Source organism: Arachis stenosperma, chromosome 4 (assembly GCF_014773155.1).
Source record: "Arachis stenosperma cultivar V10309 chromosome 4, arast.V10309.gnm1.PFL2, whole genome shotgun sequence".
Lineage (NCBI taxonomy): Eukaryota > Viridiplantae > Streptophyta > Magnoliopsida > Fabales > Fabaceae > Arachis > Arachis stenosperma.
In genome coordinates, this window is record NC_080380.1 from 128,084,032 (window position 1) to 128,101,355 (window position 17,324).

Consider the following 17,324-nt stretch of genomic DNA (forward strand, 5'->3'; position numbering starts at 1 on the left):
CGTTGCATGGAGGCCTGGTCGGTGGTATGAATCTGGAATGCATCCTCGAGCTCTGTGTCCTCCACCATCTACTCCCCGTGATAACTACTGAATGTCCTGGCATCATGTCAGCCAGGGGGTGAAGTATCCCACACAGCCCGATGAGCCTGTGAACCTGAACCAGATGGATGACGTGGTGGGAGAGGTGGAGGAGGTGGAAGCGGTGGGGTGAATCGCCGCGGTCGCCTGCTGAGATGTCACCGTACTCCTCTTGTTAGCCAAACTTAGCCTCCTCCATGAACTCAACATCCAAGCGCTCCCTACGAGGCCTGACCCTATCCCTTCTAGCTCTTACGGCTGCTCCGTGCTCTCTGGCGCCCTTCTCCCTCCTAGTAGGTCATTGAGTGTCCTTCCAAACCTCCTTGGCACGCCGACGCCAATCGGAGACGTCCCGGGGAAGGTGAAGAACGTCCCTCAGCTGGCTAGCAATAGGTTGGACGTCAGCAGATAAATCGAACAGCTTGAGATCATCAAGTACATTCTGGCTTGATAGGTGCCTAACACGACAAGCGTCCCAGTACCAATCCTAATATTCCTGTGTAGGCCTATAGTCGAAGCATGGCTGAATAGAGATCCTGTGGCTCTCTGCAAATCGTGCCTTCAAACCATCATACCAGTCGACAAGTCAGTCAGGCCACCAGACATCCTCACCTCGTTCTGTGGATGTTAGGAACCTGTCGACGTTGACTGGGGCCCCCGGCACTGGCTACTCCCAGTTAAACTGGTGCTTCAACTGGTGAATTTAGCGGAACTCGACAATGTTGAAGCAGACGAGGGGGACAATAGACATCCATGTCCCCCACTCTGCCTCATCGATAAACCATGGCGGACACATAGCCTGCAGTGTAGGGTCATTGTATGGCGTCTACACAAGCTGCAACGATAGTTGCGAAATAATCATCAGTGATACAAGCTAAACTAAAGGATAAATAATTAATGAAACTACAAGAGAGTTAAATCTTAGTGCTAACCTCATTCATCAGTAACTGATCTAGCGACAGACGCCATCGGAGGACCCTCTTCTCGTGTTGGTCCCTGTTCTGCTGCGTCAACCCTATCAACCTGTCAACCGTTGCAAGAATAACACGAATTCAATTTATGGAACATCATAATGAACTATGAATTCAGAACACAAACAAACTATAAAAGGATGGTTACCTTACTGCCATAGGATACATGAAAATCTGTCGGTCAGGTGGACACCACTGCAAAAATCTCTGGTATATCTAAGACCAATGTTCTAAAAACCGGTTCGAACCGGTCGGTCGGACCGGTCAAACCGTGAACCGGACTGAAAAACAGTTCGGATATTCATAAAAACCGTGAAATTCAAAAATCGGAATTGAACCGGCGAACCGGCTGGTAACCGGTCGATTGAACCGAACTGTGACCCGGTCGGTTTTTTGGATGGCAACAAAACGCTGCCGTTTTTTAGTTCTGAATCCCTAAATCACCAAAACTCCAGATGCTGAGATCCCTAAATCACCAAAACGCCTTCCCTTCTCTGCTTCATTGGTTCTCCTTCTTCGAGCAGGCTTCACTGAAGTTGCTTCCAACGCCTCAGTGAGTCACTGTCACACTTACACCATCACACGGGTCGAGGGCTCGCCGTCGAGCCACCGCCGTCGAGCCACCGCAGAGCCGTCGAGAACTGAAAAGTGAAAACGCCTCACTCTCATACGGATCGAGCCACCGCCGTCGAGCCACTGCTGTCGAGCCACTGCCGTCGAGCCACCGCAGTAGCCGTCGAGAACTGAGAAGGTGCCTTCGCTGTCTCCCACCGCCTCACTCTCACTCTCCCTGTTGCATGTTCTGCTTTGAAGGTGCCTTCGCTGTCTCAGTGTCTCCCACTCTCCATGTTTTATTTTTCTTTGAACTGTGTAGTGTGATTACTCAAACTGGATGATTTTACTTTGAACTGAAACTGATCTGTGATTCAGCATGATGAACACCGAAACTGTGAACTTTGAAATTCTATCTCCCTGTTTTATTTTTCTTTGAACTGTGTAGTGTGAAACTGTGAACTGATTCAAGATTCAACTGATTGGAGGGAGCTAAATTGTATTGTGATTATTGACTAATGAGTGATTACTGAAACTGAACTGTGATTCAACATGATGACTGATTGTTGTTTACTGATTAGTGATTAACTGATTACTAAAACTGAACTGATTTTGGTTTGTTACTAAACTGGATTTTGTTGTTTGTTGAATAATTGTGATTAATTTTGAATAATTTTGGATGTTGTTTGTTTACTGAATTGATTTCGCTCTTCCTTTTCTTCCCGTTGGTGCTCTCCCTCTTCCGTTTCTCTTCTCCTTCCCATTCACTCTCGCCTCCAATCCAGTAACTATCTAACTAACTACTCTCCAATTTTGTTCCACTTATTTATTTATTATCATAATTTGATTGCATGATTGTACTCTGATATTATTTAATTGAAGCTAGAACTATGCTTTTGGATTGTTCAGATTCTTAATTTGATATGAGATTAGGTGAAATTTGTGTTGATTTTTTGCCTTTATTCTATTTGCTACTGCAGCTTCTGCAAATGGAGATATTGGGATTGAATTACCTGGTGATCAGGCAGAGATTATATTCATGGGACTGGAACTAGTGAAGGGATACTTAGAGTTAGCTGCTTGACTAATCCTCTGAAAAAATGTTTGGTACAATGAAGAAAAAAACAATCTTTGTGAAAAAAATAATTAAGATTTTGCTGCAATGGAAGTGAATGTTCAGGGTTTTGTTAAGATTTCTATATTTCATGATTGCTGTAGGCATGTTCAAACTTCAAAGGCTGCTCAGCCGGGAAATAAGAATAGGAGACTTAAACATATAAAGACTGCTCAACCGAGCAAATTGGTAGAATGTTTTTTAACATATAAAGACTTGCTGGAACAGGTACTGGATTACAGTAAGCAGATAATAGATGATTTAGTTAAATTATTTGGGATATTTTGATGCAGCAATGAATCATATTAAAACTTTAGACCTATGCAGGTAGTAATTAGAATAAGCGAGGTAACGGTTGAGAACTTAGGTTGGGAATATAAGGTGCTCCCAATGGCCTTTTTGGACATGTAATTACAACTTTAAGATTTATATTAGACTATAATTATGTTTTAATGTGTTTATTTATATTTTATTTATTATTTTATTAGAAAATAGTTTTTTCGGTTCAACCACGGTCGAACCGGTTGAACCTCTAAACCAGTGAACCAGTAGCTAGAACGGTTCGATGACCGGTTCGATTTTCAGAACCTTGACTAAGACATCGGTAGTAAAGTGTAGCCAGCTATGTCTGTCGTGTCTCAGTGTGCTGCAGAACACAGCAAATGGTAGGTCTATCCAAATACCGCCGAACCCAAGACAGACAACGAGATGTCTGAAAGTCAGCAAGTAGTTACAGTCACCGAAGATGGACCAGGTTGCTCGACTTGTCCGTCATCAGATAACTTTCAATCAGTAATATGATGTAACACCTCGCATAATGTCGGAGTGTCTCTGGATCAATGGTGTCAAGCATATGTCGGACTCGGTCCCGAAACCATGTCAGCTTCAACGAGAAAGACTCCTTCCTCTGTGCCCACTGCTGCTAAACCACTAAAGGCTTGGCACCAAGTAGTCGCTCCACCAACCCCCACGTCTCAGTGTCGTACCATTTGTAAAAATAACGGAAGCACCCCCCATTGGCTCCCCGTGTGCATAGCCTGAGATGGTACACAACGTCCTATAGGGTGATGGTGCACTCACCCCATGGCAAGTGGAACGTGTAGGTCTTCGGACGCCAACGCTCCACGAATGCCGTGATCAGGGAGTTGTCAAAGACGAAATCCCTGATAGGCACTATGTCGCCGAAGCCGGCCTCCCTCAAATACAGGACGATGGCGTCCGCTGGTGGAAGCGTGTGACTCACACGCCAAGGAAAAAGTAGGCGAGGCCTCTAACAACAAATAATGATCACAATTAAAAAAATAATATATGTGTACATTGACATAACAAACTGAGTTAACTATTATATACATTTATTTATCAGAAATTTACAAATATATACCAACTGAATTTATTTAGAATAAAGTATCGTTTTTATCCCCAACGTTTGGGGTAAGTTCCAAAGTTGTTCCTAACGTTTCAATCGTCCTATTTATGTCCCTAACGTTTTAAAATTGATTCAATGTTGTCCTGCCGTTAGGATCCGTTAACAGAATTGACGGCGGGACAAATTGAGATGATTTTAAAACGTTAGGGACTTAAATAGGACGAAAACGTTGAGGATAAAAATGATACATAAAAATAAATTTTAATTTTATCCTTCAATAATATCAATTTTTTTACTAAACATAGTATTCAATTATTTTTAATCACATCTAAGTAAATTACACTTAATCATATTACTTTCATTCTAAATAAATTATTTTTTTTATAATTTTACTCTTAAAGATTTTTAGTTATCATGAAATGTTTGTAGAATGACTAGTATATAAACTTGCGGAAAAGAAAAAAATAATATATATACTATAAAATATAAATTATACACCTTTTGTCTCTAATGTATCAACATTCTTTAAAATTATAAAAAATAAATTTATTTAAAATGAAAGTAATGTGATTAAGTGTAATTTACTTAGATGTAATTAAAAAATAATTGAATACTATATATAGTAAAATATTGATATTATTGAAAGATAAAATTAAATTAAAATTTATTTTTATGTATCGTTTTTGTCCCCAACGTTTTCGTCCTATTTAAGTTCCTAACGTTTCAAAATTGTCTCAATTTTGTCCCGCCATCAATTCTGTTAACAGATCCCTAACAGCAAGACAACATTGAGTCAATTTTGAAATGTTAGGAACTTAAATAGAACGATTGAAACGTTAGGGACAACTTTAAGACTTACCCTAAACGTTGGGGATAAAAACGATATTTTACTCATTTATTTAAATAAAACCTTTTACGTTAATAATTACTAACTTAATTAATAAACATTTTCTCAATACGTTAATTAAAATAAAAATATTTACTAAAATAATTAATAATCTAATTAACAAATTTTTACTTAATTTAATTTAGGTAAATACAAAATTACATAATTGTTCACTTAAATTTTTTTTTTACTTGGATAGTTAATAAATAAATTAATAAATTAAGAAACATGTAATTAATAAATTAGCTTCAACGGTTGGAAAACATCCACCCTAACATTTAGTATCTAAATTAATAATTATGTACTTAAAAATTTAATGACAAAAAATTAGAATCACATTCCTAAAATCATACCATATCAGTAACCTGTTGCTAACGATACATTTAACCACTTTAAACTAAAAATTGTATTCTAATTCTTGACAAGTATTCTAACCATGGCTATACATATACACAATAACGTAAACGTGAAGATCACAAAACTAACCGCGAAGTCAGCTGTCCCGACGACGTGCTATGTCACATTCAGTCGATTGATGTCCAAATCACGTGCATCTGCACGCGCCATCTTAAATCTTAATGTTACTTAATAACATTGTCAGAAAATGATAGAAGAGAGGAGAAAGTGGTAAAAAGGTTAGAAATGGAGCCTAAAACACACTGTCACGCTGTCAATGACATGTATATATAAGCCTCACCCCTATCTTATCTCGTTTATACTTTATAGTATAAACAAAATATATATAAACTTATTTGTGTAAACGAGACAAGACATGTTACATATTTTTGTAATTATTTTTAAAATTATTTATTTCAATATATAAAACATTTTTTAATTTATTTAAATAAAAAATCCAACGAAATAGACAAATTAATTAACAATATAAACAGTTCCATACAAGGCACGAGAATTAACTCTAGATATATATATAGATAATGCAAACAAGGATTCATCAATTCTTGTCAGTATTTCCGATAAAAAGAAAATCAGATAGTCAATATGCAAAACAGTGTTGTTTATGAATATTGAGTAATATCCAATATGGGAAGATGTATGTATACAACACATTTAGCTATTTTCAACTCTCAATCAAGTTAACAACATCGCATAACTGGTATTCTAACCCAAACTCACAACCTTTACACTCAAACTACTGTACATCATAATGGCTTCTTCTGTAAATAAATTAGACATAAAAAAGGGCTCGAATGAAAATTGATGTTACTGGGTAAGAGCAACATCATATGGCCACGTGAAAAAACATCCAAAGAAAACAAAATGGTGCACCATGTTCTTGAGGATCAAGAATAAATGAAACAGATGAATCTGTATAGAAATGCAAGGAGAAAAATAAAAAGGATTTGATCAGTTAAGGAGATCATCTTGAGATTCTTGTTAGAAGAGTTTAAGCTTTGATTTGAAGAGAGCGAGCAAGTAAGCTCTATGGAGAAAGAGGCTGAACTACTATGGAAACTCGGCATGAAGATCATTTCCGCAGCAGGAACACATTTGAATACACCGTTGCTCCACTCCTATATTTATTCATAAAGTGAAATTTTTTGTTAGTGTCTGCTAACAATATATTACATATATCACATACTCTGTGGCTCAGTTAGATCAAATAAAACAACATATCATGTTTGGTACGTGGACATCAAAGGGAGACATTGAATTTGGTAACTTCACATAATTATCATGTTAGTGTTATGGAAAGATGTATTTTGGCTCTATATATGAGACAAAAGTAAATACAAATGAGTGAATGACACCTCTTCTACAATATATCTAATATCTATTTCATATGAAGCATAAATATTTCGATGCTCATCTATTCGGATATTAGTATATACAGTCATACAGTGTATTATACATAGTCCATACATTTATGAGACGTTCCCTTCATATCTAGTTCTAGGCGAGTTTTATAGTCACCAATCCATACCGTAATCCATTCGGTAATGACTAACGAGAATACACATTAGTGAGAAAATTGTCAGAAATTGCTTGCCAAAGTTTTCTTTTTAAGAAAGAAAACAGTATTAACACACCCCAATTGTGAAGAAAGTTTAGACCGTAACAAACAAAAAAAATAAAAGAAAAAGCAAAACAAAATAAAGAATGAGATGAAAACACTTCAAAGTTTTTGAGACTCGTAAATTCTTTCTACCCTTTCAAATTTTGTCATATTTTGTTGGATTAATTATTTATCTCAGCCAGAAGTTATAATTGTTTATAATTGTGCAACTTTATTATTTTTATAGTTTTTCATAACCATAAAGTATAAAAGATCGCTTTAATTATAGGCACTATAGGCTAAGATCTTAAGCTCATAAAGTTCTAAGAGTGACATTAATAAAACAAAACCAACGAATTTGTAGGCAAGAATATCCAGGATTGTATCCTCATCTAATTCTTTTTTATCAAATCGTTAATAAAAAAGAGTGTACTGTTGCAATTGTGTAGACTTGTTCTAGCCATAGTTGCCAACAAAGTGACGCTTACAATCCAGCTACAACTATCATTATGGAAAGAATTGTGTTATATGTAGTTATTTTAATCCCTTACACTGAATTGAGACATATTCTTTTGTAAATGTACGAAACTCATTTTGGATATGTTACATTTCATGTCCAAGGATTGAGATATTTCTCTTAGAAAAACCTAACTTCTACAAGTAAGACTAAGGTCCATCGAATTTAAGCTCTACCTATAACAAGACCAATATATGCATCAATGAAATTCAAACACAGCACCAAAAAAACTTTTATGAAAAAATATTGAAATAACGGATAAAGATTAATTACCTGCAGTTGTTTGCCAACGATGACAACTATATGCTCTCGACCTGCATCAAATGATAGGGGACCTCTTTCTGTTTGGACGTAAAATATACAGTGCTCCATGGGAAGGTAGAATCGCAAAGCATAGTCACATGTTTCCCTCTTCCCAGCAGACACGGCACTGTTTTGTTTTGGGGCCTTGTCGTGCGGATACCTGCACAGGGAAATCACTGACTCTGTCTCTAGAATACGTTCCTTAAAATCTTCTTGAGATTTGTCCTGTTGTAGAGCAAGGGTCACTTGCTCCACTATGCTATCCAATCTACTTGCAACGTTCCCCATATGAACCCTGTACAAAATAGTAAACTTAGTACTTAGCATCTCGTTTTGTCAACATTTAGGAACACATGACAATGAAATTTAATATTGTTTAGACATCTTGATTGAAGATCGATGTGTAATATAATACTGTTATTTTGTTTTCTTTGTCAGCGACATTTACACTTTATTATTAGGAATTTAAACAATTTAGTCAATATGATGACCTAGCTCAACATGAGGTTTTTCACTCTCTACAATTTGTATATCACTCAGACCCACCTAGTCAGAATTTAGTATTTGTATACTTTGTTTCAAATATTTGTTTCTCATCTCACTTGCATGTTATAGAGAAAGTGTGTAGTAACCAAGTCAAAAAACACCTGTGCATGACAATGTAGTTAACTATTTGTGTATTCTCTTCTAGGCCCGAAGAAGAGTATCACTATATCAGTGAGCCTAAACCTCGAAGTAAGTCCAACGTTCAGTCAACAACAGATTATCAGCTGGGCTCAAGAGGAATTCATAGGCAATCTGTTGAAAGCAGATAAGATTTTTTGGTGCAGTCAATTGCACCATTAGACAATGTCATTGATCTCCATTCATTCTTTGTCTTTAGAGCAATGCTAGGCAACCAATATTTTTCAACCAACATCAACTAACTTTTTTAAAATTAGTTTGTTTATCTTAAATTTTAAATTCTAAGTCATGTACCCTTAATCCTAAATTCTAAATTATAAACCTAAACACTAAATTTGGCTAATGTTAGCTAATTAGAAGTTAGTTCCTTATACTTTCTCTTTTTTTTGTATTATTTTAAATCTCAAAAAGATTTCTCCTATGAAGCATTTAAGTAATCACCTGTTATGATATTCTGCATACAAAGGTGGTGCTGGAGAATAATAGGCACAGAGCCAGAAGTAGTGTTCTACTTTCACTTATTTTACTATACATCTTTTATTCAACTAATGATTTTACTATACATCTTTTATTCAACTAATGAGATTAGTTGTTGATGCAACATAATTAATTTCTCTCTCACCAAACTGTTGTTATTTATCATAGTTAAAGCAAGGAGAACATGAACACTTGTATGAGTTTACGTGAACTAAAGAATGCCATTGAAATGCAAAACGATAATAATAATAGTAACAATAAAATAAAATTTTTACTAAAAAATAAGACGATTTAGATATAAAAAAAAAAGGAGAAAATTCAGAAACAGAACGAAAGAGAGAATCGCTTGTGTGTATACCAGAAGCTTCGATGCGCTTGGTTCCCAAGAATCTTGTTTGCGGTGAATTCCATTACTCCTTTGCGAGACCGAACGAAAGGAATCATTTCTCCGCCGCACCCTATGCGCTGGACGACGGCGTTTCGCGAGTCTTTGAAGACCTGCTCCGCTTCGTCCACCACTGTTCCGAGGTCGTTGGCGGGGATCCCGTGGCACCGGATCCGAAACGCGCCGAACTCCCTGGAGGATCGAATCACGAGGTCCGCGGAAGACATTGGCAGCGAACGGAGGTCGATCTCTGCCGGCGCCGGAGGGAAGTGAGGTTCCGGAAGTATAAGCTCCGGTAGCTGTAGCGTCTTCTCTAGGAACTCGCTGAAGGTCGCGTTCGCGGCAGAGCGGGAGCCGTTGGCAGTAGGGATCGGCGACGGCGGAGGCACTGGAATCTGGCTGTTGCAGCGCGTGAACGGCATTGCGGCGACGAAACGGAGACCGAGAGACGACGTCGTTTGCAATGCGCTCAAACGAATCCCCACACACAAAGAAATTGATGATTGAACGAGAATGTCAAAAACGACGATGGAAATAACAATCACAATGGCAACGGTGTCGTTTTATCGTGAGGAATCAGCGATGAGGATGTCAAAGATAAAAGGGATTATAGGATAATTAAGGAGAAAAGGATATTGATGAAATGAATAAGCATTGCAATGGTGACGACGCCGTTTAGCGTGTAGAAAGCGTTGCTATGAGTCTAGACGAGTTTTGATGAGATGCGACGTCGTTTTGGGAGGGTTGATCGTGTTAGTGTGGATCTTTTGATGTAACGGCGATGAGATGAGAAGTTTGGGAAGATGATTATGCAAAGGGGGAGTGCGACTGTGAGAAATGAGGGTGGCGAAGAATTTGCATTGCAATGGCAACGACGTCGTTTAACGAGGCAAGTTAGAAGGAAAAAAAAAAAACAAAAGCGCTTTTGGAAAAGGGTGATAATTGGAAAGCGCGGGAGGGACCCTTGTTGGTTGGTTGGTGGGTGCAATCCATTCTGGCGTGGCGCGTAATTCTTGAGTTTTCTTGCTTCGGTGAAAATGTGAAATGGAGGTCTATGGTGTGTCATAGACGTTTAGCTCTTCTTTCGCCACGTGTTTTTTCAGGAACTGGAATTCAATTGGTTGTGTTGTTCACTTATTCTTAATCCACTCAAGAGGAAATAGTAAGCAAAGCTTCAAAAGGAAAAGGAAAGGAAAAGGAAAGGAAAAGGAAAATAAAGGAGCGTTGCTTGAGGGCAGCTTTATTTTTTCTATCTATTCTCACCTACTTTCTCATTGCTTGATAGTTTCTTGCTTTCTTTGATGAAAGAAAAGTTTCTTTTCTAAACTGGTGTGAATACAAAATTTATCCACCATATTTAATCAATAAACTTGTATTTATATATTTATCTATGTGAAGAAACTGTATTATTTTCAGATTTATGAGGAGTTGAAAAATTTTATTTCGTCCAATTACAAATCAGATTGTCAATCTATAAATATATTCTGATAATTAAATTTATAAATAGTATTGGTATATTTAATGTATATCACTTATCTTTTTTTATGGTTGATTTTTTTTATATAGTTTGGCACCATTACTGAAATAATGACTAGAGGTACTAACTTAATTAGTTAATGACTATCATATTTGATCATTATATATTTTTAGCGAACGTTTCGGGATTTTTTTTATGAAGGGATACTTTAATCCTTAAAATACGAGATTTCTCAATTGTTGGAGCATTTAAAGAGATTGGATTCTATTATAATTATTATGTACTTTTTTAGGTTAAATAAATTGAATAGTTTTTCATTTTAAGTATTATAAATTTATCACATTATGCTTCTACACACAATATTTAAAAATTTTATTTATTATGCCTAGCAAAGTATTGAATCCGGATAGGAGTATTTATGAATTGGATTCGATTCGTATATCTGTAACATTTATTCAAATTTGATCCAAAAATTGTGGATATTGATCTAATCCGCACACTAATAAAATCGGATTGTGGATTTCGTATATTCGCAGAACAACAAAAATAAATAAATAAATAAATAAGCAAATATTTTTTATATTTTATTTCAAATAATAATTATCACATATGTTATATTATTTTATTTTTATCATTTAAAAAAATATATTTATTAATATTTTAAGAGTAAACATGTTAAAAAAAAGTAGAAAAATAGTATTTTATTGATATTTTTAATAAAAATAAGCTTTCTAAAATATTTATATATTTTGCGGATATATCTAAAATTCGATCTGATCTGAAAATATGCAGATCGGATTAGATCCAAACTTAAAAGTTGTGAATATTGGATCTAATCTGATAATTTTAGTGCGGATCGGATCGAAATTTTGGCCATATTCGATACATGTTCACACCTAAATCCAAATGCACTTATTGCAAGACATACATGATAACCACTAGACCAAAGTCTTGCGCCCTTGCGTGCACTTCAATGTGACTTAAGGACCTTTTTATTGGACTTTTTTTATTATTGGACTAGGTAATTTTTTAGTAGTCAAGTTGGTTTTTTTGGGGGGAAGGGGACGTGGGTCTTATCCGTAACCACGCCCCAAACTTTGCATTTATTTTTTTGTTAAAAGAGTTTTGTCAAATTTTCAATTTCGCTCTAAGTATTTAGATTTTGGTGACCTTTGAGATTTTTTTAGTAAATTTTTATAAAATTGCCTTTGAGTTTTTCTATGTGCTCCAAATAGGTTTTTAGTTCATTTAAAATTACTCTTAATTACTAATATCACTCCATCACTTTAATCAATTAGTTTACTTTCAAAAAAAAAATTTATTTAAAAGCTCTCTTTTCTCTCCAAAAACTTGTAGCCCTTCCAAATTTTCTCAATACATTCTCCACAAAGTTTCTTCTCACAAGTCACACCTTATGAGTTTATTGAGCTTTGAAAAAGAGTTAATTAAAATTACTTTAAATTTTTTACACTCTTACTTTAAGTATAGCGGAATAGAATTATAAATGAGATTTTTTCATTTTGTTTGCTATTGAATTAGACACAACAAATAAGAAAAGAAAAATTGACATAACCATATATTTTTATTTAATTTTTAAGTATAACAAGACTTATATCCAGTTTTTACTACAAATCATGATAAAATTTTTATTATAATTAAATTAATTACAGACACTAATTTATTAAATTAATCACCTACTTCATTTACTACCAAAAAGTTCAAATCAAGATTAAGACCTCTAAGCTCAAATTAAATTTAGCTCATTTCTATTTATTAATCAACTTAAAAAAGAGAGACTATATTAACTATATACAAGTTAATACTTCTGAATCACTACTAAATTTTAATTAAGATTAACAATTTTTTAAGTGTTAATCCAACTTAGTAAAAGAAAACTCATATCTTATTCATGTAACCAAAAACATCTTTACAAAGAAATAGAATTAAATTTTTTTTTCTCAACCTATTTTCTTTATTTTTTCCAGCTCTTGACTTTTTTTTTATGTTTCCTCATATAGTCAATAATCACTCTAATGTTTCTAAAGAAAGAGATAGAATAGATAAGATAAAAAAAATAGTCTACGTAAGTTTTATGAAGAAAAAGATAAATAAAACTATATGTGTTGTGAATATTTTTTCTTTTTTATTCCAAATTTTAGATGAGTGCCACTTATATACTGAAAGCAAAATTTTTAAAATTTGATTTCTTATTCTTCTCTAATTTTAAATATGTTGTGAAATATCCGAAGCGTTTGTCAGAGTTACTATCTATAAATTTTATTTACCTCTTTATTCTTTTTTATTGCTTGCTCATTAACAATTTTTTTATATATTTCTCCTGTACATTGTAGTTGAACTAGCAGGTAAATTGACAACTTTAAAATTATACGTTAAAAATTATTAACCATCTTTATCACTTTGCTCTCTATCTATTTTTATGAAGAACAATATGATCCCTGTTAAAAAAAAGAGATACTTTGACTTCTAATGTTTTTGTTATCGGACAATAAGATTTTTTTTGTTAAAAAACTTATTAAATAATAACAAAAATTAATTTTATGGAGGTTTTATTTATAATTTGTGAATTTTTTAAATTTAAAATTTTTTTTTTAAAAAACAAAATACTAGAAAATTTACTTTTAGAATATTTTTTAATGCATTTTACATCAAATACAAAAATAAAATTTTAAAAATATTTATATTTTTTTAATAAAAATAGCTTGAAGAAACTTAATTTATAATTTTATCTAATATAAAAATTTAATTAAATATTTAATAAAATTATAACAACAAACAAAATAATTAAACCACACACAAAAATTAAAATAAAAAATACTGTAAATTTTTAAAAAAATTAAGAATAATTTTTTTTGGGTAAACATAGGGGCCTAAGCCCAAAAGAAAAGAAAATTACAAGTTTATCAAACTAAAAGAAGTTTGTATCTCTGCAACATCTATTTGCAGCAAGTACTTTATGTCCGCCGACGGATTATCAATGAAATTGAATCCATATTGATGGTTAGTACTGATTTTTCCAAGCCAATTTGCGCATTGGTTAGTTTCTCTATTTGAATACTGGAACTTAATTTTTCAAGGACGTTCTTTGTACTCTTCTATTCTCCTTAGAATTGGATCTATTATTTTAGTTAATTGGTATGTGTTGATTTCTTTTAAAACTTCTATAGCATTTATCTCCACAATCACCTTTCTCATTTCTAAATTCCATGCCATTTGCAATCCATATAGAACTTTTCATATTTCTCCTTGTGTTATCTGGTAGTATCCCAAGTTTGCAATGAGACCTCCAATCCACTCCTCCTGTTGCGTTCTCAAAAATCTCCCGCAACCCGCTTTCTTTGCTTCTTCTTTGACTGATCCGTCAGTATTTAATTTCACCCAACTCCTGGGTGGTGGTTCCCAGATTTGCCGGTGATTTTGTAGATACTCAGATTCCCCTTTAATTAGCTTCTTCTTAACTGCTTCTTTGTAATTGCTCACTGAAGCTCTAATGATTGTTACCGCATTCTTTGGCCTTGTAACTTGTTGTTGTTGTGAGAAGAGGTCTTGGTTTCTCCACTTCCATATTCTCTAACACGCTATAAAAAATTCATCTATCCAGTTGTGATTTGATGATTTTCCAATCTGATTTGAGAGGTTAAAATCTATCCATTCAGGCAGATTCATTCCAAAGAAAACTGCAATTGCACTAGGTTGAACCATTAAGAATAATTACTAATTACAAATTATGATTGTTCTACATATTTTGGCCAATAAAAAAATGTAGCCCAAGAACATTGCATTCTACCTTCTAACAAAAGTCTATTATGCAATTTCAGCCCAGATATAGATACATAGTTATACCAAAACTGCTAATCCATATTTCCTTAAATAGGGGTGTTTATAAAAAAATCAAAATGTAGTTAACCGGTTAAAAAATCATAATCATATTTTGGTTAACCAGTTTAATAAAACAATTTTAAAAACCATATCCATATTTTTTAAAATGGGTTAACCAAAACCAAATTTTAAAAAATCGATTTTTAACCGGTTAACCAAAACCAAAACCAAATTAAAATCAAAACCTAATTTCAAAACCAAATTACATACTCTCTCTCTCTCTCTCTCCCCTTTCCTCTCTCTTTCTCTCTCCCTCCCTTCTTTCTCTCTCTTTCTCTCTCTCTCTCTCTCTCCTCCTATCTCTCTTTTTTCCTTTTCTCCCTTCTCTCTCTCTCTCTTTCTCTCATTTTTCTCTTTCTCCTCATTCTCTTTGTCCTCTCCTTTTTTCTCTCCCCCTCTCTCTCTCTCTCTCCCTCCTCTCTCTATTCTGTCTCCCCCCTCTCTCTCTTTTTTTCCCTCTATTTCTCTCCCCTCTCCCTCTCTCTCCCCTTTCCTTCCCCCCTCTCTCTCTTCCTTCTCTTTCTCACTCATTTTTCTCTTTATCTCCTCTCCCCTTCTCTCTCTCCTTTCCATCTCTCTCCGCTTCTCTCTCTCTCTCCCTCTTTCTCTCCCTTCTCTCTCTCTCTCTCCCTCTCTCTCTCTCCCTTCCATCATCCCTTCCCCCTCCTTTCTCTCTCTCTCTCTTCTTTGTCCCTCTTTCTCTCCCCTATATCTCTCTTTTCCTTTCCCCTTCTCTCTCTCTCTCTCTCCACTCCCCTTCTCTCTCTCTCTCTCTCTCTCCCCTCCTATCTCTCTCTCCTCTCCCTCTCTCTCTCTCTCTCCCATATCTCTCTATTTCCTCCTCTCTTTTTCCCTCTCTCTCTCTCTCTTTTTCCCCTCTCCTTTCTCTCTCTCTCCTTTCTCTCCCCTTTCTTTCTCTCTCTCTCTCTTTTTTTCCTTTTCTCTCTTTCTCTCTCTCATTCCTCTCTCTTTCCTTTTTTTCTTTCTCTGTCTCATTATCTTTCTCTCTTCATTTTCTCTCTTTCTCCTCTTTCTTTTCTTACTCTCTCTTTTCTCTTTCTCTCTCAATCTTCTCTGAGAAGGAGGGAGGGGAGAGAGAAGGAGAGATGGAGAGGAAGGGAGAGAGAAAGAGGGAAGGGGAGAGAGAGAGAGAGAGAGATAGCATGGCGAGAGAGAGGGAGAGAAGGATAGAGAGAAAGAAAGGGGATGGGGAGAAAGAAGGAAAGGGGAGAGAGAGAGAGAGAGAGAGAGAGAGAGATATAGATAGATAGATAGATAGAGAGGAGGGAGAGAGAGAGAGAGAAAAGAAAGAGAGGAGGAGAGAGAAAAATGAGAGAGAGAAAGAAAGAGAGGAGGATAGAGAGAGAGAGAGAAAAGGAAGAGAAGAGGAGAGCGAGAGAGGAGGGGGAGAAAGAGAAATGGGAGAGAAGGGAGAGAGAGGAAGAGAAAGAAAGGGGAAGGGGAGAAAGAGAGAGAAAGAAGGAAAAGAGAAGAGGAGGGGGAGAGAAATGGAGAGAGATGGAAAGAAGGAGATAAGAAAAAGTTACTCGTATTGTTTAGAAAGAAAATTATTTATATTAGAAAAAATTATTTATAAAAAATGCTGAAAAGAGATAAGAAAGAAAAAGGAACGAAAGTAATGGAAGGGATTTCATTATTTACAAATGTTACTCGTACCATTTAGAAAGAAAAAAATAGATTAAAAAAATTCAATTAAAAAAAATTTAAAAATTTAGATTTTTGTATGTAAAAATATTAATTTTTGTGTAAAAATCTATTTTTACATGTAAAAATTAAATTTTTAGTATAAAAACCAATTTTTTTAGAGTAAAAACCGGTTTTTACTTTAATAACCGATTAAAAACCAGTTTTAAACTTTACTAACCGATTAATAATCGATTTCATCATGTAAAACCAATTTGGTTAATTAATCAATACTATATTTTTAGTTAACCAAAAAATTAGTTTGATTTTTAGATTAACCAAACCATAAACACCCCTACCTCTAAAGACCATTGGCCCTCCAACACCTAGTCACAGCATAGAAACCTTAAAGGCTCCATTCTCAGCGAGCCCAACTAAGAGAAACTAAGCTACCCAAAAACCAGCTGCCAAGCTGCCAACAAAGGAACCTGCGCCAGAGGTGGGAGCGGCGGGGAATACTCTTCATGCAATCATGCAATCGTCCCTCGGTTAACAAAAAAAAACCATACACCTTAATACCTTATGATGTTTCTCATTTTAAGCAAGTACACCAAAAAAGTTTATGTCTACCGTCTCAACCGTTAATATATTTATATCAATATCTTTAGGGTTCAAATTTAAAGTATATCAATATACCTGTAAAGTACATTGGTACAGGTGAAATTCTTACTATACTATATTGTAATTATCTTTAATATAATAGATATTTTTTAGAGTGTTAGCCCATAATTTTTTGTCTTGTTCATTAAGAGAATTTTTCCACATTAAAATATTAGTATTACTCTCTCTTCCTTAACTTATTTTATTGGCATATTAATCTCATCACTCTCCACATAAATTATGTGGCTCACCTTCGCTCGCTCTCAGTCTTATCCCTAACAAAATTTACATTGTTCATT

The 17,324-nt window shown here is 34.8% G+C and overlaps 1 protein-coding gene across 1 annotated transcript; it reads right to left on the reverse strand.

The window, feature by feature from the left end:
- Positions 1-5,894: 5,894 nt before the first annotated feature.
- On the reverse strand, positions 5,895-10,184 carry LOC130976376 (uncharacterized). The gene is made up of 3 exons (XM_057901226.1): positions 9,321-10,184; positions 7,772-8,096; positions 5,895-6,499 (listed from the first exon to the last, which is right to left on the reverse strand). Exons 1-3 carry the CDS (start codon positions 9,767-9,769, stop codon positions 6,269-6,271), a joined length of 1,005 nt encoding a protein of 334 aa, XP_057757209.1. The 5' UTR covers positions 9,770-10,184; the 3' UTR covers positions 5,895-6,268.
- Positions 10,185-17,324: the final 7,140 nt, after the last annotated feature.

Coding starts and splice junctions, on each gene's coding strand:
- LOC130976376 (XM_057901226.1), bottom strand. CDS start 9,769: ATGCCGTTCACGCGCTGCAACAGCCAGATTCCAGTGCCTCCGCCGTCG. Junction 8,097..9,320: donor CAAGCGCATCGAAGCTTCTG/GTATACACACAA, acceptor TATTTTGTACAG/GGTTCATATGGGGAACGTTG. Junction 6,500..7,771: donor TCGTTGGCAAACAACTGCAG/GTAATTAATCTT, acceptor GAATAAATATAG/GAGTGGAGCAACGGTGTATT.